The sequence below is a fragment of the Pristiophorus japonicus genome, chromosome 1 (assembly GCF_044704955.1).
Source record: "Pristiophorus japonicus isolate sPriJap1 chromosome 1, sPriJap1.hap1, whole genome shotgun sequence".
NCBI lineage: Eukaryota > Metazoa > Chordata > Chondrichthyes > Pristiophoridae > Pristiophorus > Pristiophorus japonicus.
In genome coordinates this window covers 70,209,406-70,229,397 of record NC_091977.1, presented here as the reverse complement: position 1 = coordinate 70,229,397, position 19,992 = coordinate 70,209,406, and the positions used below count along the sequence as shown (strand labels likewise).

The window sequence follows — 19,992 nt, the reverse complement described above, 5'->3', positions numbered from 1 at the left end:
CACATTTGACAACTTGGTAGTTGAAATCAAATTGCAACAATCTTCATCGAAATGCCATGAGAAGATATTAGTAAAGATCATCCTATTTTCAGGTACAAGCACTATTTTGTAAACACCTAACTTGCAACCATGCCAAAATAATTGATTGTACTTCTCCACGCAATGCAATTATAAATCAAAACTTAGAATGAAACAACAGCATGTAACTTTGGCAGTAGACAGTGCACAGGAGGAATGGCCCTAGGGACATTGTAATTGATTAATGTAGTCGTGAACTAACAATTTTCTTTAAACGTTCTTTAAAACTTCAAAACCGCACTTAAGAAAGAACATACATTTATATAGCAACTTAGCGACCCCAGATTTTCACGGATCACACTTGTGCAGAAATTATGCTGGTTTCTACGGCAATCTTGCCGCTGGGAACTTGGGCTGAAATTTCTTGCGGAGCTCATTTGCCTATGCCAGAATGTAAAACAAGCAGAAGCACAAATGCAGGCCCACCAATAGGGGCAACAGCATGTGGGCTGCTGCCTTCTCCCATGGCACCTCGCTCTAAGATACTCTTGCCTCTGCTGTTCCTCTTTCTTTTCTATTATTGTGCAGAACAGTAGTGTACCAGTTCAAGCTGCTTAGTCCTTCTGAATGTGTGGAGCTGGGTGGTTAGGTATGAAAACATTTGGTGCACTGAGATTGGCTGTGCTTTGGTTTAGTATAGTGCAGGTCTCGAAGAAAAATTAAACTCCAGAAAACTCACTTATGCGGATATTGGATGTCTTTGAGCTGTTATGCTCCTAAATGTAAGGGAGTAAATCTATGCCAGTACATTACTGATGTAACTGTTGGAAACTCACGTGAGCTGGTCCTTTGCATGGGGGGGATGGAGTGCTGTAAGTAAGCAGCAATGGGTTTTGTGGACACATCCCCAAAGCAGCGCAGACGATCGAGGAAATTTGCATGTACTGAAATGTCGATGAGCAAATTTCCTTTGGATTACACCATAGTTGCACAAAGAAATTCCAAGCTGATTATATAATCAGGATTTTCCAACATGATTAATACCCGATGGAATAGTTTTGCAATGCAGTCACTCTTTACACAGGCAAATGCAGCAGCGAATTCTGCCCATAGTAAGAATGGACTTGATGTAAGTAGGATATGGACAGCAGAGCTTTGGATGTGCTGAAGGTTACAAAGACTGAAGGGTGGAAGGACAGCCAGGAGAGCATTGGAATAGTTGAGTCTGAACGTGACAAAGGCATGGATGAGAGGTTTGTGGTAAATTAGCTCGGGCAGAGGCAGGTGGAAATCAGTGGTCTTCATGATGAAAAGAAGCTGAGCTTGGATGAAATAGGACGCCAAGGGTGCAAATAGTCTGGCTCAACCTGAGATAGTGTCCAGGGTGGAGGATGGAATTCATAAGAACATAAGAAATAGGAACAGGAGTAGGCCATATGGCCCCTCGAGCCTGCTCCGCCATTCAATAAGATCATAGCTGATCTGATCATGGACTCAGCTCCACTTCCCGGCCCGCTCCCCATAACCCCTTATCCCCTTATCGTTTAAGAAACTGTCTATTTCTGTCTTAAATTTATTCAATGTCCCAGCTTCCACAGCTCTCTGAGGCAGCGAATTCCACAGATTTACAACCCTCAGAAGAACTTTCTCCTCATCGCAGTTTTAAATGAGTGGCCCCTTATTCTAAGATCCTGCCCTCTAGTTCTAGTCTCCCCCATCAGTGGAAGCATCCTCTCTGCATCCACCTTGTCAAGCCCCCTCATAATCTTATACGTTTCGATAAGATCACCTCTCATTCTTCTGAATTCCAATGAGTAGAGGCCCAACGTACTCAGCCTTTCCTCATAAGTCAACTCCCTCATCTCCGGAATCAACCTCGTGAACCTTCTCTGAACTGCCTCCTGTAAAGTCCTTACACAATACCACAAATCCACACGAGGCACATTCTATGGACAAGGTCACTCTGTGACCGGCACCTTTATTCACAGGACCAAGAAGTGATGACCCTGCGTGGGACCTCCCTTTATATACCTAGATGACCAGGTGAGGAGTGTCTCCCACAAGTTCACCCCCTGTGGTCAATGATTGCATTTCTCAAGTATATACAGTATTACAGAATTGCAGTGTTGTTACATGAAGGTTACATACATGACATCACCTCCCCCCTCAACATCTTATTGGGATCACAGGTTAAGTCTTTCAGGTGGTCTGCACTCTCTCGTGGAGCACTGCAGTTGGGGCTCTGGCTGTTGAGCTTTGGCCTGTGTGTCTGTCCCCTGTGGTGATTCCGGCCTGTCTGGGCTGACCGCAGGGACTGAGCATGCTGCTGAATGTTCTTGTTGCTCGTTCACTGACAGTGGTGTAAATACCATCTCATGATCTTCCTCAGGTTCCTCAGAGTCCATTCTGAACCTTTTTTTTAACTTGGTCCAGATGCTTGTGGCATATCTGACCATTGTTAAGTTTAACCACGATGACCCTTTTCCCCTCTTTGTCTATTACAGTACCTTCAAGCCATTTGGGCCCCAAAGTGTGATTGAGAACAAATACGGAGTCACCAATTTCTATACATCTCTCCCTTGAATTACGGTCATGGTACTCATTTTGGGACTGGCGCTTGCCTTCAACAATGTCGGACAAGACAGGATGAATGAGGGACAGCCGAGTTTTGAGTGTACGTTTCATAAGGAGCTCCGCGGGCAGGACCCCCGTGAGCGAGTGTGGTCGGGACCTATAGGCCAACAGGAGGCGCGATAGACGGCATTGAAGGGAGGGACCTTGAATCCTGAGCATGCCTTGTTTTATGATTTGGACCACATGTTCTGCCTGGCCATGGGAGGCCGGCTTGAACGGTGCTGTCCTGACATGGTTGATGCCATTACCTGACATGAACTCCCGGAATTCATAGCTAGTGAAACATGGGCCATTATCGCTAACAAGGATGTCCGGCAAATCGTGGGTCGCAAAGACCACACGTAGACTCTCCACAGTGGTGGATGTCGTGCACGAATTCAAAATGATGCACTCGATCCATTTCGAGTACGTATCGACCACGATGAGAAACAGTTTCCCCATGAACTGACCTGCATAGTCTATGTGAATGCATGACCATGGCCTGGTGGGCCAGGGCCACAGGCTGAGCGGGGCCTCCCTGGGGGCATTTTCCAGCTGAGCACACGTCGTGCATCTGCGAACATAGTGTTCCAGGTCTGAAAAAAATTCCCGGCCACCAAACGTGTGACCGGGCAATGGCCTTCATCAGCACGATGCCTGGGTGCTCGCTGTGGAGTTCCCTGATGAAAGCTTCCCTGCTTGAATGTATTCAAGTCACAGATAGATTTTTAACCAATAAGGGAATTAAGGGTTACGGGGAGCGGGCGGGTAAGTGGAGCTGAGTCCACGGCCAGATCAGCCATGATCTTGTTGAGTGGCGGAGCAGGCTCGAGGGGCTAGATGGCCTACTCCTGTTCCTAATTCTTATGTTCTATGTAAATATGGAAACCAAAACTGCACGCAGTATTCCAGGTGTGGCCTCACCAATATCTTTATATAGCTATAGCAAGACTTCCCTGCTTTTATACTCCATCCCCTTTGCAATAAAGGCCAAGATACCATTGATCTTCCTGATCACTTGCTGTACCTGCATACTAATCTTTTGTTTCATGCACAAGTACCCCCAGGTCCCGCTATACTGCGGCACTTTTCAATCTTTCTTCATTTAAATAATAACTTGCTCTTTGATTTTTTTTTCTGCCAAAGTGTATAACCTCACACTTTCCAACATTATACTCCATCTGCCAAATTCTTGCCCACTCACTTAGCATGTCTCTGTCCTACTGCAGATTTTTTGTGTCCTCCTCACACATTGCTTTTCCTCCTATATTTGTATCGTCAGCAAACTTGGCTGCGTTACACTCAGTCCCTTCTTCCAAGTCGTTAATATAGATTGTAAATAGTTGGGGTCCCAGCACTGATCCCTGCGACACCCCACTAGTTACTGGTTGCCAACCAAAGAATGAACCATTTATCCCGACTCTCTGTTTTCTGTTGGTTAGCCAATCCTCTATCCATGCTAATATATTACCCCCAACCCCGTGAACTTTTTTCTTGTGCAGTAACCTTTTATGTGGCTCCTTGTCAAATGCCTTGTGGAAATCCAAATACACCACATCCACTGGTTCCCTTTTCTCCACCCTGTTCGTTACATCCTCAAAGAACTCTAGCAAATTTATCAAACATGACTTCCCCTTCATAAATCCATGCTGACTCTGCCTGACTGAATTTTGCTTTTCCAAATATCCTGCTACTGCTTCTTTAATAATGGACTCCAACGTTTTCCCAACCACAGATGTTAGGCTAACTGGTCTATAGTTTCCTGCTTTTTGCCTGCCTCCTTTTTTAAATAGGGACATTACATTTGCAGTTTTCCAATCTGCTGGGAGCTCCCCAGAATCCAGGGAATTTTGGTAAATTGGTGTTGTGTATTTAACCCCTTGTACCTGTATGACACCTGACCACCAGAGGGCCCACCTGTTGGAGTCCCAAGGGATCCCAGCATATAAGCAGGCCATCCATGAGGTACCTGCACTCTGGAGTCTTATTAAAGGAGCTAAGGTCACACTTACTCATTGTACACAGTACTCAGTTTCATCCTTTATTATGAGTGTACCAGGTGGCAAGGTTATGGAGTGTGTGCCAGGAACCAAAGGCAATAGCTTTGGTCTTCGCAAATTTTTGCTGGAGGAAATTGCACTTCATTCAAGACTGGATATTGATCAAGCAGTATCACAATACTGAAGCGATGGAGCAGCTTCGGGTGCGGGGTAGAAAGATAGAGCTAGCTGGCATCAGCGTACAGATGGAAGCTGACCCCATGTCTGTGAATGATGTCCCCAAGGGGCAGCGTGTAAATGATTAAGAGGCAGAGGCCAAGGATGGATCCGTAGGGAGCTGTAGAGATAATAGTGTGGGGTGGAAGGAGAAACCACGGTTGGTGTTGCTCTGGCTACACTCAAATTGGTAAGAATGGAACCAAGTGAGGGCCGTCCCACTGAGCTGGACAATGGAGCAGAGGTGTTGGAGGGAAATAGTGTAGAAAACCATGATGATCACTGCTTGGGTGGTAAACTGGTGGAGGAAGATCACACGCTCACTTTAGAACCGACCTGATTTTTATTTTCATTGATTTCAATGGGATAAAATTTGGGCAGGTTCTACAATGGGCGGGCAATTCTCTCCACCAGTTTCAAACAGTGAAGATGAAAATGTCCCCCCCCCCACCCCTCCCCACCTTGTATTTTCATATTTAATATACCGCCAACCCTTCCAGGAGAAATTATTTTTGGTTTTAAAGGCAGAATCACAGTGGGTTTCAAAATGCCAGAAAATGTACCAAATAAAGTGAACTAAACAACATTTTGGGGGGAACATGGCCCCAGATATCTTCCGCGCACCCCCCCCCCACCCCCACCACCAAAAGGTCTGTACCTTCACCACTCGCATCCCCCTTCAGTAACTCAAAAAATCACTACTGCTGCAAACTATGCTTTTGTTTAATTTAGATTTTTCCCTTGATATAAAAATTATCAAATATTGGGTATGCCTACAAATCCATGTGTGCCACTGAATTTTCAGTGCAGATCTCTTCTTCACACGTCAAGGCCTACATTCAGGACTATTTGGAGCTGTCAGACTTTTTGAGGCTGTATCAGCTGTTCTAGTATTTTTTGGTTGTGCAGGTATGGAGGTGTGTGCAACAGAATAGGAGATCTGTGGAAAAGAATCCCATCAAAAGAATTTAATAGTGTATTGATTAACTTTTTTAAAAAAACACGATCAATATCTGGTTAAAACAAGACTAAATGCTGTCAGGCTAATACAGATGTAGATGATCAAACACTCTGTGGAGTTCAATGCTGTTTTGCTGGAGGGGCCATGAGAATGCCAGTTATGAAATGCAGCATATTTGAAGGATAAAGGCTTAAATGTTAGATTGATATCCTGGAGTATTTTGGGGGGTCAGGGTGAAATTCAATGATGTTTTACCTTTAACCTGGGTAGAGTCCATAATAGAGCAAAATTGTTCATGACCAACCAATGTGAGGAATAGTCTTGAAGCATTCAATGTACTTTTCTCATTCATACTTGGTAATCTTTTTTATGGTCAGATACTGGCAGCAGGATCACTGCAGACAAGAGCTGTGTGTTGCTGATGACTGACGTTTGTACTAAGAATTAATGATTTTATAATAGAATCACTGCAAGTTTGTTGAGTGATACTCCACAGCTGATTACCATGAAATAAGACAGTCAAAATGTAGTTTATTTAAATTCAAGTTCTAACTCTGGAAGAAGTAGTTAAGGAACCATAGAATTATTTCCATGATCCTGCCAGGGTCACTACGCGCCTCTTTCTATTAGCGACTAATTTTCAGAAGGTCCCGTTTTCAATCTACAAAGGTTTCACAATGGTGATTGAGCAACTTGAGACAGATGGATAAGTTTGACATTGTCTGACATTGCCTTGAATTTAAATCATAAATTTGATGAATTTTCCCAGAAGGTTACATTACGTGAATAACTAGTGTGTCATCAAATCAAGGGGAGTACACTTAGTTTATTCCAGACTGTTGTTCAGATAGCACATCACAGCCAAATGAAATTCTGTAGATAACTCTGATTGGCTGTTAATATCAGCCTGAGGCCCTATTTCTTCAGAACAGTGGTCAGTTATGCCATTTTAGGCTTTAGAAACTTGTTGTCAGACGGTAGCACTAGACATCTTGCAATATGCTCGTAAAAAACCTATTCTGGCATTTAACTCTTTTTAAATATGACACTGACAAATATATGCCAAAATCCCATTTATTTCAGTTGTATCATTTAAATGTTATTTAAAGTGCATGCTTTTGGACAAAAAATTGTAATGAAAGCTAATTAATACAAGCTGTTATAAATATATCTGTGTACTGAAGTTACTTGAACTCAAACTTGCCTAAATTAATCCTTCGTAAGGACTTAGCTGCAGGCTCCACTGTTTTATAATAATGAGAGCTATTGATCTACTGGGATTATCAAGAATATGGTGGTATAGTGGTTATGGCACTGGACCAGCAACCTAGTGTTTACGAATTAAAATCCAAACGTGTAGAATGAGAAAAATAACCATGAATGCTGTTGTCATAAACCCGACATTTTCACTACTGCCCTTCAGGAAAGAGAGCCTGCCATCTCTATCTGGTCGAGCCTACAAGTAGCTCTATGTGGTTGATTTTTTAAAACCTTCTGAAGTTGCCGAGCAAGCCACTCAATAATTGTAAATAGTTGCTGCAAAGGTCCAAAATAAGGGAGAGCAGGGAGGGGTGGGGGGGAAACTTGTGTAATTGCCCTACTTTGCACAATTGTGGGAGCACCACCACTGAAAGGACTGCAGTGGTTGGCTCACCACTACCTTAGCACAACTTGGGGTTGGCAATATATGTGGCCTTGTCAAGCTTGCTCATGTCTTGAAAATGTAAAAAAAAAATTACTGTTTATTACGTCAAAAGAATTCTTACTATTTGTATGAAATATTCAGTACCAATTGCTTGAAACTGGGAAATTGAAAGTGTGTTGACCATATAGCTAATTTGCTTTCATAAATAAAACCACAATTTGTGAAGATTGTGTCGAAACTAGGTAAAATTGTAAGGTGGCATAATTTATACCAGGGAATGTTAATGTGCATATTGAACAATCACTGTACATCCGAACAATTTCTTGAACTGTGATAAAATTACTTCTACAAAAGGGACACATTCTCAGTTTTCTTTCTGCAACTTTTGTGTGTTGCTTGGGCTGTCGGCTACATTACCTCTAGCATTTTCAACCTCTTCATTGCTAAAATTTCTTTGAAATTCTTTCACTTTTTTTGTGATGAACAACTTTTCTTCTGATGTTAGTTATTTTATGATTGTTTTGTTGATTGTGTCTTCACTTATGTTCCTTTCACTTAATTTATGATTTATTCTTTTATTCACTTCCCCCACCTTTCTCACTATTTAAAAGGCGGGTAATTATCGGGAAGCCGATGCTGGTCAGAAGGATCGCAACATGCTCACGGTAGGAGCAATTGTAACTAGTTATCGTGGTGATGTGTGATATCTAGTCATTAACATGTCTTAGCTGTCCACCCTCAGTCATATGGTGTAATTGTTCCAAATGATTCTTTTTCTCTGTTGTTGTTGCAAGAAGTCTGAACACCGAACACGCATGTGAAATTTATTGTTGTACGTGTTATTGTTGAGCCTTGAGAATGATTGACTTACTGACTTGACGAATGGTGTGGCTTCCAGCTGCATAGAATATGCAGGGATCAAGGGGGCTAATTAAAACATGAGTTAATGCCTTAATTTAATCCCAAAAAGTTAGTTTGCAGGGGCAGCAGGTAATCAGGAAGGCGAATGGAATGTTGGCCTTCATTGCGAGAGGGATGGAGTACAAAAGCAGGGAGGTCCTGCTGCAACTGTATAGGGTATTGGTGAGGCCGCACCTGGAGTACTGCGTGCAGTTTTGGTCACCTTACTTAAGGAAGGATATACTAGCTTTGGAGGAGGTGCAGAGACGATTCACTAGCCTTATTCCGGAGATGGGGGGGTTACCTTATGATGATAGATTGAGTAGACTGGGTCTTTACTCATTGGAGTTCAGAAGGATGAGGGGTGATCTTATAGAAACATTTAAAATAATGAAAGGGATAGACAAGATCGAGGCAGAGAGGTTGTTTCCACTGGTCGGGGAGACTAGAACTAGGGGGCGCAGCCTCAAAATATGGGGGAGCCAATTTAAAATCGAGTTGAGAAGGAATTTCTTCTCCCAGAGGGTTGTGAATCTGTGGAATTCTCTGCCCAAGGAAGCAGTTGAGTCTAGCTCATTGAATGTATTCAAGTCACAGATAGATAGATTTCTAACCAATAAGGGAATTAAGGGTTACGGGGAGCGGGCGGGTAAATGGAGCTGAGTCCACGGCCAGATCAGCCATGATCTTGTTGAATGGTGGAACAGGCTCGAGGGGCTAGATGGCCTGTTCCTGTTCCTAATTCTTATGTTCTTATGTAATCAGCTCGAGATTCCAGTTCCAGAATAAAATCGGGTGGGGACTGCACAGTAGCTTAATAGATGCTGCAGATCACTGTCGCTTTCAAATTCAGAAAATGTTGCTTTTCAGAGTAAAAACCATAATTGAGGATTAGCAGATTGCTTATTACAATTCATCCCTGTGACTGACTGTACAGCTGGCACTAATTCATTAGAAAGCTTCACATTTTCAAAAGTGAACAGAATAATAATCATAGAATGATACAGCACAGAAGAAGGCCATTTGGCCCATAGTGTCTGTGCCAACTCTTGGTTGAGCTATCCAATTAGTCCCACTTCCTTGCTCCTTCCCCTTAGCCCTGTAATTTTTGAAAGTTACTTTGGAATCTGCTTCCAAGACTCTTTCAGGCAGTGCTTTCCAGATCACAACAAATCACTGCGCAAAAAAATAATCTGAGGAAGGACGTTCTTGCTATTGAGGGAGTGCAGCGAAGGTTCACCAGACTGATTCCTGGGATGGCAGGACTGACATATGAGGAGAGACTGGATCGACTGGGCCTGTATTCACTGGAGTTTAGAAGAATGAGAGGGGATCTCATAGAAACATATAAAATTCTGACGGGACTGGACAGGTTAGATGCAGGAAGAATGTTCCCGATGTTGGGGAAGTCCAGAACCAGGGGACATAGTCTTAGGATAAGGGGTAAGCCATTTAGGACTGAGATGAGGAGGAACTCCTTCACTCAGAGTTGTTAACCTGTGGAATTCCCTACTGCAAAGAGTTGTTGATGCCAGTTCATTGGATATATTCAAGAGGGAGTTAGATATGGCCCTTGCGGCTAAAGGGATCAAGGGGTATGGAGAGAAAGCAGGAACAGGGTACTGAAGGGAATGATCAGCCATGATCTTATTGAACTGTGGTGCAGGCTCAAAGGGCCGGATGGCCTACTCTTGCACCTATTTTCTATGTTTCTATATCCTCATGTCGCCTCTGGTTCTTTCGCCAATCACCTTAAATCTCTGTCCTCTGGTTACCGACCCTTCTGCCAATGGGAACCATTTCTCTTTAGTTATTCTATCAAAACCAGTCATGATTTTAAACACCTCTATCAAATCTCTTAACCACTTGTTCTAAGGAAAACCCCCAGTTTCTCTAGTTTCTCCACATAACTAAAGGCCCTCATCTGTGGTGCTGTTCTAGTAAATCTCTTCTGTACCCTTTCTAAAGTGTGGTGCCCAGAATTTAATACAATACTCCAGCTGAGCCATAACCAGAACTTTATAAAGGTTTAGCAAAACTCCCTTGCTTTTGTACTCTATGACTCTATATTAATAAAGCCAAGGATCCCATGTGCCTTTTAAACTGTCCTCTCAACTTGTCCTCCCACCTTCAAAAACTTGTGTATTTACACCTCCAGGTGTCTCTGTTCTTGAACCCCCCAATAAAATTGTACCACTTAGTTTATATTGCCTCTCCTCATTCTTTGTACCAAAATGTATCTCTTCACATTTCAGTGTGTTAAATTTCATCTGCCATATGCTGCCCATTTCACCAGTCTGCACTTAAAAAAAAACTTACGCCCTGTATAGCCAAGTCTAGGTCATTAATATATATATCAAAAAGAGCTGTGTTCCTCATACCAAACTCTGGGTCACTTTTATATAAAAAAAACTAACAATTGTAAAGACTAATAGCTTACTTTAATATTCAATGTATTCCCCCATCCCCTTCCAAATAAATGAATTTTTTTGTAAATTTTAGTCAAACCATTGCTAGTGAGAGAATTGGTTGGGAGGAGATATTGGGAATGTGTGAAGATGTCTTTTCACACACTCACACATAATCACTGAAGCATGCTAGCTTAATATAGTTATTGAGTCTCCTCACGTCATTGAGTTCAAGGACCCTTCCAAATTAGTTCCCTTGATGACACCTTAAGCAGGCAGTCAGTCGTTTATCAAAAATCATCATGGAGATAAAATATGGAAAATAATGTCAATTAGGGGTCTTTGCAACTTTAAAAAAAAAAAGAAATCCTGCTTGTAACACTTACTCCCTAATACATTTTTAACATTTGCCCAGCAGCTGGTGGGTTCAAGGAACCTGTTTAGAATGAAAACCATCACTAAGCTGCATACATTAAATGGAGTTGATGCTGTATATTGCTTGTATTATTCAAAATGTTTTTACTTGAATAGTCTACAACCCTATCTCAGAATGTTGTAGAAATATTAATCTTGAAGAAAATGAAATCTTGAAGAGTATGAATCCTAATGCAACATTCTGCAAATGGGTATTGTGCCAGAATTAGCGGGTCGCGTTGAATAGCTGATTAAAGTGCCCAGCTATCTCCTTCGATCAGCTCACTGTGCCGTATTCCAGCATGGGATCACACATGTTTAGTGTCCACTTGCTGCACAAACAGATAACATAAACTGTCTAATCGCTCTACTGCAATGAATTCCATCTCCATGTCAGGAAATGGTATTTCTAATGGTGCACTGTGGTGTTTCTCTCATTAACTGGAATTTGAAGTTTATCCATATGCAGGGGGATGGGAATAAACCAGGAATTAAACAATTAAAAAGTAATGAATAATTCTAAAATAAATCCATAACTAACTCGGATATTAAGTATGTTTTTTTATTTCTTCTGGTTTTTGTCATTTTATAGATACTCTGCAGTGATGCTTTTCAAAATGCTGAAGAAAAAATGGAATGTAGTGCTTATGAATCTTTGTTATTTTGCAGCCCAAGCCACGTCTGCAGCGGGGTGGGAGTTCAGCTTCCCTGCACAATACCCTCATGAGGAATAGCATCTTTCAGCTAATGATCAATACTCTGGATCCACTCGCTGAAGGTAACCTACTACACTCTGATGTGAAACTTTGCACAGAAGGAATTGTTTATAGTGCAGTAAGGAATTTTTACAAACAGGTTTGCCTAAATTTAATATACTGCACAATTTAGGCAGCATGCACTCTATCTTTAGTCTATTATAACACAAAGTGGTACTTGCTGCTAAAACAAAGCATAAACTTGCAACTACTATAGAGTAAATACTGCTAGACCTTCTCCTGCCCCAAAATTGGCCTTGAAAGAAAATTGCTTTGGATTGCCTGAACATTGCATTGCTGCCTTCTGAGTCCATTGGGATATAAATTCAATTTGGGCAGTAGTGCAAAATGGACAATAGCAAATCGGCAGCCCATTTTGCAATCCTCCCAATTTTCTTTTCCGTAGAAGTGAATGGAAAAGAAAATTGGCTGGAGTGCAAAATGGGCTGTCATAAAACAAATAGAAGAAATTAGAATTGAATGTCTTCTACACAGGGATTAGTTTTCTTGACTGACTAATATCAACTTTGTTCCACGACTAGGCCAATTTACAAAATTCCCCATTATAATATCCTTCTAAGAAGGCTGGTTGAATACTTCAGTGAGCCACCTTTGTGGCATTTGGTTGTGGTTTGTATTGGAAACGGACTGGCAATACCATGTTACTTTGATTTCACAAATGTAAGATCTAGTTTGAAAGAAGTTTAAAACTTTTTCTCAAGCCTTCAGCTGTAATCTCCAGCTCACACAGTTAGGCTTTGTTTTTTTTCAATATAGCCGTGCTATTATGTTCTTCATTTTTCTAGTATTAAATGTCATACAGAAATGAGCAATAGATTCAGATTTGATGGGCAAGAAGGTAAGGGGTATTTACTAATTGCCTGTGTCTTTTTTAATGTCTTGTACAGGTAACTGTATTTGTCATTTGCAAAAAAAACTGGAATATTAAGTATTTCCATGAATGTTACTTGTAACTTTTATTTGGACAGGTGCAACTTCGGAGGTAATTATTGTGCATTTTATTCTCCAGGAAAAATAATATGGGGGGGGGGAAAAAAACTCTTCTTCATTTACACACAGTGGTATGCATGCTTTGGTCAGGCATAGCCTGCATGACATATAGTGACCAGCTGTCATTATACCAGCCCAAAGATGCACATTAATCCCAGCATCAGGAAAGTACCTATACTGTATCATTGCAGCATTTATATCTCCTACATCATGTGTCTTCTTTTTAATGGGATTGCCTAATCAGTGGCTAAATTATGAGTAATTTTGTGCCATTAGCTTTAGCCCATCTAGTAATGAATTTTAATGAATAAATTCCATTTCACTTAAAAGTTTAGCAGACATTAAGGAACAGGGACTTTCACCCCCATCATATTAGGTTGGAATCGAACACAATTACCAGTGGTTAGAGGTTTTTAACTAACTGTACTAACTAACTGAACTAACTAACTAACTAATTCTTTTCCTAAGAGAGTATTTAGTTGAGGTTGGAAAAGGCTGCATTGTAGGTGACTTCAATCAGAATGTAAAGGTACCCAGTCCATATCTAAAAGGATTTAATTAGGATTAAAAACTGTTCCCAGAAAAAAATGGTGAGAATTATTTACCCAATGTAGTCAAATTTGAAAAATTAAGGTGGTAACAGAATTTTTGTTTTGGTTCTTTTATGATTTTATTTTCATTTAAAGAAAAATCTAAATTGTTTACAAGTTTCTATTTCTTAGCTGGCAGACAGTATCTAGAAATAAGATGATCGAGTTGAAAGTATATTTTCAAGAGACTAAAATTTAATTTGAACCTAACTCTCTGCAGGAAACGGGCAGGTTTGGGTTGGATGTCCATTTTACACCCCACTTGATTTTACTCTCCTGCGATTTCAATGGAAAGTAAAGTTGGGAGGCTGACACAAAGCCATCCATAATTCCCCAGGACATGAATTCCAGCAAAACTGTCGGTCACACACAGTATTGATGTGTCTAAAATGCCATCATCCTTCAAGGAACTGCAATACGTACTTGTACTGGCCAAGAATTTGGGAACATTAATTTTTTAACATGTCCCATTTACATTATTAAGAGTCCATGTTAAATCAAGTGCAAGATGACATTTATAAACAAATAGATTAAGCAGACACATCTGAATTGTGGGCACCAAAATAAGAGGTCCTGATTTCTCTACCCTAGTGTTTTCAGGATGGTATGTTCATTGAAATACTGAATTAGGACAAAATCTCATGTTTTCATTTGCTCCGTTTATGAAAAATCAGCAAAACAATTCATTTCAAATGAAAACAAACCAGCTAATGATGCAAAAGCTGTGCTAATGATGCAAAGTACAAGATTATTTCCAAGCTGCTGAGAAGAGCTATGCAAATAGAGGAATATAATACAATCAGCACTTGAGATACTAAGGTGCGATTCCTCATACAAGAATGCCCGCCCTCTGCAAGTGAAGCACTGTGGAAAAGATTGCTGGAACCATTTTAATGGTATCAAAGAAACATACAAACAAGATGGTCATGCATGCTACAGAAGAAAGATCAGTCCACAAAAAGACCTTCATCCCTACTTAAACCATGCCAGCTGAGCTGGTTTCTCCTGAATCAATGGTGTGAATGAAATGGAGGCAGATGAGTTGGAAATTGGTAAGTACTAAGTTCTCAGATATTAGTCATCTGAAGTATCCCAACATGCCCCATTTTATCTTAAATTATTAATCACGAGACACTTGTAATGTAATTACACATCGAGTTAAGAATATAATTTAAACAATTAATTATACACTGTCCTAAAATATACACTGTAGTACACCAACTGTCGACATTTAATGACAAAAAAATTACACACATCCCGTTGATTGCTTTGTTATTCACTAGTCCAATCTAAGGCTTGAAGTTTTAACTTTGTTTATCCTTTCCATGCAGGTTGAGCTGTCCATCAAGCATGAGGCATTAGTTTCTCCACTGACATGCCAGAGCCATCACTGGGAAGACCGGTCTCAGCCTGATCAGGATAACTAGAGTCTCTAATAATTAGGATTAGTGAGTTGTTGCCATCAGAAATGGACACTTTCGCTGCCTCTGAAGCCTTTTTTTTTGCAAAACTGTAGTAGAGCATAGAAATTCCCAATGTTCTGCTGTGCCAAATCACTTGCCCTACCAATAACTGGGCAGTCTCATTACTTCTCCAAGTGATCGATTCAAAGAGGAATGTCAAGAAATCCAAGCCTGATAGTCTTCCAAAAAGCCAATTATCTGCGATGAAAAGCAGCTTGAAAGAAAAATAAAGTCCTCATTCACAATATATTTAAGTGGAAATTCAGCCTTTCCCATATGTTTCCAAAATATAATAGTTTGCTCGTGCTCGTTAATTTTGGTGACCTATGTGTCATGATCAAGTTTGTAATTCTTGAAGTCACATAGGCCTGAAATAAACCAGGCTGAGTCCTCTATTCCCCATCTCAGTCACCCAGACAAATTTCATAGAGGACGTGATTTTTTTTTCCAGATCCTGGCAGTCCACACTTCTCATTTTCTCTCAGCTAGATTACCTTACAAAACTCTAGGAAGATAAAAGTCAGTTCTGCACTATGGGCATTTGAGCACACTGCTGAGAAACCTGGCCAGGAATGTCCTTGGAGCTCCTCCCACTTCGCTGGTATAACTTCGGCAGAAGTGTGGCAGAAACTTTGTTAATGTGCATAAGCGAGGCTTCCACTGCACTTCCAGCAAATTATGGCAGTGAAGCGAGGGCAGCTCTGTTGGAAATAGCCAAGTTTAAGGCTATCACTGGTCACTTTAATAATCAGAATCGACTGTAAACCAATCTGGTGGCTAGATTGTGTTTAATCAGAGATTAAGACGGAATATAACACATTAGTTATACAACAAAAACATATGGCCATAACACGTAGTTGATATTGATCTGATCAGACAAACAGCTGGTGCACGTGAACAGTTCTCTGGCTTGCAGTCTTTTTCTATTTGTCTCGAGTTTCCTCTGGTAAAGCATGGGATCACTCGAAGAGTGTTCGACCAGCCCAACTTCTGTTTCACTCTCCCCTCGCTCAGCTTGTGAGGTCAGCCTTGAGGAGGCTTACTTTTATTCTCTTTTTAGGGGTGGGCCTGAAATGGGATATTGACAAGACCTTTTGACCTATAAAGGTTCCCCTAAAAATGTAATATTTTTACTACTAGTTCTTGTCAAAAACTAGTTCTTGTCAAAAACCTACTAGTTCTAGCTACTAGTTCTTGTCAAAAACCTGCCCGAAAGATTTTGGCCACATGTCTTGTTTATACTTCCCAGGGTTTCTTCCTGTGGAACTCGTTTCATCTCACTTGTCCCTTGATATGTCCTTACTATACAGTATAAATGCACATGAGGCCCATACTTGAGAGAAGGTCACTCTGTGACCAGTTACCTTTATTACCAAGACCTTAAGTGATAAAGGTGGGTGGAGCTTCCCCTTTTATACCTAAAAGTCCAGGTTAGGAGTGTCTCCCACAAGTTCACCCCCTTGTGGTCAATGTTCTCAAGGTGTACATCTTGGGTCAGCTTATACATGGGTTATAATGATAGTTGAATACATGACATCACCTCCCCCCCAAAGTCTTATTGGGATCACAGGTTAAGTCTCTCTGGTGGTTTGCGCTACCTTGTAGAGCGCCTGAGTTGGGGCTTCGGCTGTTGGGCGTTGGCCTGAGTGTCTGCTGTTTGCGGTGCCTCAGGCCTGTCCGGACTGCCCACAGTGACTGGGCTCTCCTCCAATTGGTTCCGGTGTTCAGTCACCTGTGGTGGAGTAAACTCTACGTTGTGTTCTTCCTCTGTTTCTTCTATGGGGTTGCTGAACCTCCTTTTAGTTTGATCCACATGTTTGCGGCAGATTTGTCCATTGGTAAGTTTAACTACCAAAACCCTATTCCCCTCTTTGGCAATCACAATGCCTGCAAGCCATTTGGGCCCTGCAGTGTAATTAAGGACAAAAACAGGGTCATTGACATCAATACATCGTGCCCTCGCATTCCTGTCATGGTAGTCACATTGTGACTGATGCCTGCTCTCAACAATTTCTTTCATAGTAGGGTGTATAAGGGATAACCTGGTTTTGAGCGTCCTTTTCATTAGCAGCTCTGCGGGTGGAACCCCTGTGAGCGAGTGTGGTCGGGATCTATTGGCCAACAGGAGGTGTGATAAGCGGCTTTGTAGGGAATCCCCTTTGATTCTGAGCATCCCCTGTTTGATTATCTGCACTGCTCATTCCACCTGGCCGTTTGAGGCTGGCTTGAACGGTGCCGTTCTGACATGGTTGATTCCATTGCCTGCCATGAAGTCCTGGAATTCAGTGCTTGTGAAGCACGGGCCATTGTCGCTGGCCAAGACATCCGGTAGACCATGGGCGGCGAACATTGCCCGTAGACTTTCTACCATGGCAGAGGATGTGCTTGAATTTAAAATGGTACACTCAATCCATTTGGAGTAGGCGTCTACTACAACCAAAAACATTTTTCCCATGAAAGGACCTGTGTAGTCCATATGGATGCATGATCATGGCTTGGCGGGCCAGGGGCTAAGGGGCGCTTCCCTGGGCGCGTTGCCCAGCTGGGCACACGTGTTGCACCTGCGAACACAAAGTTCCAGATCTGTATCTATCCCTGGCCACCAAACGTGTGACCTGGCAATTGCCTTCATCATGACAATGCCCGGGTGCTCATTGTGAAGTTCTCTGATAAACACCTCTCTGCCCCTCTGGGGCATGACTACTCTGTTTCCCCACAGTAGGCAATCAGCCTGAATCGAGAGTTCATCCTTGCGCCGATGAAACGGTTTAAATTCCTCAGGGCATGCGCTGTACGTGGCTGCCCAGTCCCCATTCAGGACACATTTCTTAACTAAAGACAGTAACGGGTCTTTATTTGTCCAGACTTTAATCTGACGGGCTGTTACAGGTGAGCCTTTGCTTTCGAAAGCTTCAACAGCCATGACCATCTCAGCATCATGCTCAGTTGCCCCCTCAGTGGTGGCTAATGGGTGCCTGCTGAGTGCATCGGCGCAGTTTTCAGTGCCCAGTCTGTGCCGAATTGTGTAGTCATAGGCGGCTAATGTAAGTGCCCACCTCTGTATGCGGGCCGATGCATTTGCATTTATGGCCTAGTTGTCGGCCAAAAGGGACGTTAGGGCTTTGTGATCTGTCTCGAGCTCAAATTTCCTGCCAAACAGGTACAAGTGCATTTTTTTTTTTACTGCATATACGCATGCTAGCGCTCCCTTTGCTACCATCCCATAGCCCCTTTCTGCCTGGGACAGACTTCTGGAGGCATAAGCTACTGGCTATAACTGACCATTGGCATTCACATGCTGCAACACACACCCGGCCCCATAGGACAACGCATTGCACGTTAAAACAAGTTTCTTGCACGGTTCATATAATGTTAACAGTTTGTTGGAGCATAACAAATTGCGTGCTCCATCAAAAGCCCTTTCCTGGCTGTCCCCCCAGACCCAATCGCGACCTTTGCGTAGGAGCACATGTAGCGGCTCTAACAGCGTGCTCAATTTGGGAAGAAAGTTACCAAAACAGTTCCGGAGCCCCAGGAACGAACGCAGCTCCATTGTGTTATGAGATCTGGGTACTCTCTGGATCGCTTCCGTTTTGGACGCAGTAGGTCTGATCCCGTCTGCTGCTACCCTCCTCCCCAGGAATTCTACCTCTTGAGCTAAGAAGACGCACTTTGCCTTTTTCCGTCGCAGCCCTACCCGGTCCCGTCTGCGTAGCACCTCCTCCAGGTTGTGGAGGTGTTCTTCAGTATCATAACCCGTAATGAGGATGTCGTCTTGAAAAACCACCGTCCTAGGAATCGACTCGAGGAGGCTTTCCATATTTCACTGAAAGATCGTGGCGGCCGAACGAATCGCGAACGGACATCTGTTATACTCAAACAACCCCTTGTGTGTCGTGATGGTGGTCAGCTTCTTCCACTCACTCACCAGCTCCTGGGTCATGTAAGCTGAGGTCAGACCCAATTTTGAAAAAAGTTTGCCACCGGATAGCGTCGCAAAGAGGTCCTTTGCTCTCGGTAGCGATTACTGGTCTTGGAGTGACACCCGATTGATGGTGGTCTTGTAATCACCACATATCCTGACCGACCCATCCGCCTTGAGCACCGGCATGATCGGGCTCGCCCAGTCACTGAATTCGACTGGCGAGATGATGCCTTCCCTCAGCAGGCGGTCCAATTCGCATTCTATCTTTTCCCGCATCACATACGGCACCGCTCTGGCCTTGTGGTGTACTGGCCTGGCATCTGGGTTTATGTAAATCACTACCTTGGCCCCCATGAAAGTGCCGATGCCGGGTTGAAATAGTGAGTCAAATTTGTCCAGGACCTGTGAGCATGATATTCGCTCCACAGAAGAAATTGCATTGACATCGCCCCATTTCCAGTTCATGACAGCAAGCCAACTCCTCCCCAGTAGTGCGGGACCGTCCCCCAGGACAATCCAGAGTGGCAACCTGTTCTCCGAACCTTTGTGGGTCACGACTATCGTGGCGCTGCCTAGCACCGGAATGATCTCCTTTGTATATGTCCGTAGCTGTGCGTCAATCGGCAATAATTTTGGCCTCCTGGCCTTGGATACCCACAACCTTTCGAACTGTTTGACACTCATCAGAGACTGGCTGGCCCTGTGTCCAGCCCCATTAATACTGGGATGCCATTGAGGAGCACTTTCATCATTATCGGTGGCGTCCTGGTATATGAACTGTATATGTGCTCCACATGAACTCGCTGAACTTCAGCTGCCAGCAATTTCCCCCAGTATTCATTTGGTCTCGTAGGGCTTACATCCAGCCCAACCTCCTCGTACATCAACCTGGCTGCAGGTTTGCTGCACATATGCGCCAAGTGACCGCTGACGTTGCAGTTTCTGCAGGTATATTGCTGATACCTGCAAGCTCTGGCTGGGTGTTTGCCTCCACACCTCCAGCATGAGCTGGAGGCCCCGTTGTTGGAAACAAAAAGTCCATTACCAGTCGATCGTCTCTGACTGTCTTTGTA

General features: G+C 42.8%; 1 protein-coding gene across 3 annotated transcripts in view; it reads left to right on the top strand.

Annotated features, from left to right (window-relative positions):
• The window catches only part of slc24a2 (solute carrier family 24 member 2), a 299,828-nt gene that overhangs the window by 184,989 nt on the left and 94,847 nt on the right, over positions 1 to 19,992 (top strand). For 2 of the 3 annotated variants that reach the window (XM_070856790.1, XM_070856809.1), the window contains exons 3-4: positions 8,065 to 8,118; positions 11,845 to 11,953. In XM_070856790.1, the coding sequence (XP_070712891.1) occupies positions 8,065 to 8,118; positions 11,845 to 11,953 (163 nt within the window). The remainder of the gene's footprint in view (positions 1 to 8,064; positions 8,119 to 11,844; positions 11,954 to 19,992) is intronic. The other variant, XM_070856791.1, reaches the window with a different exon arrangement.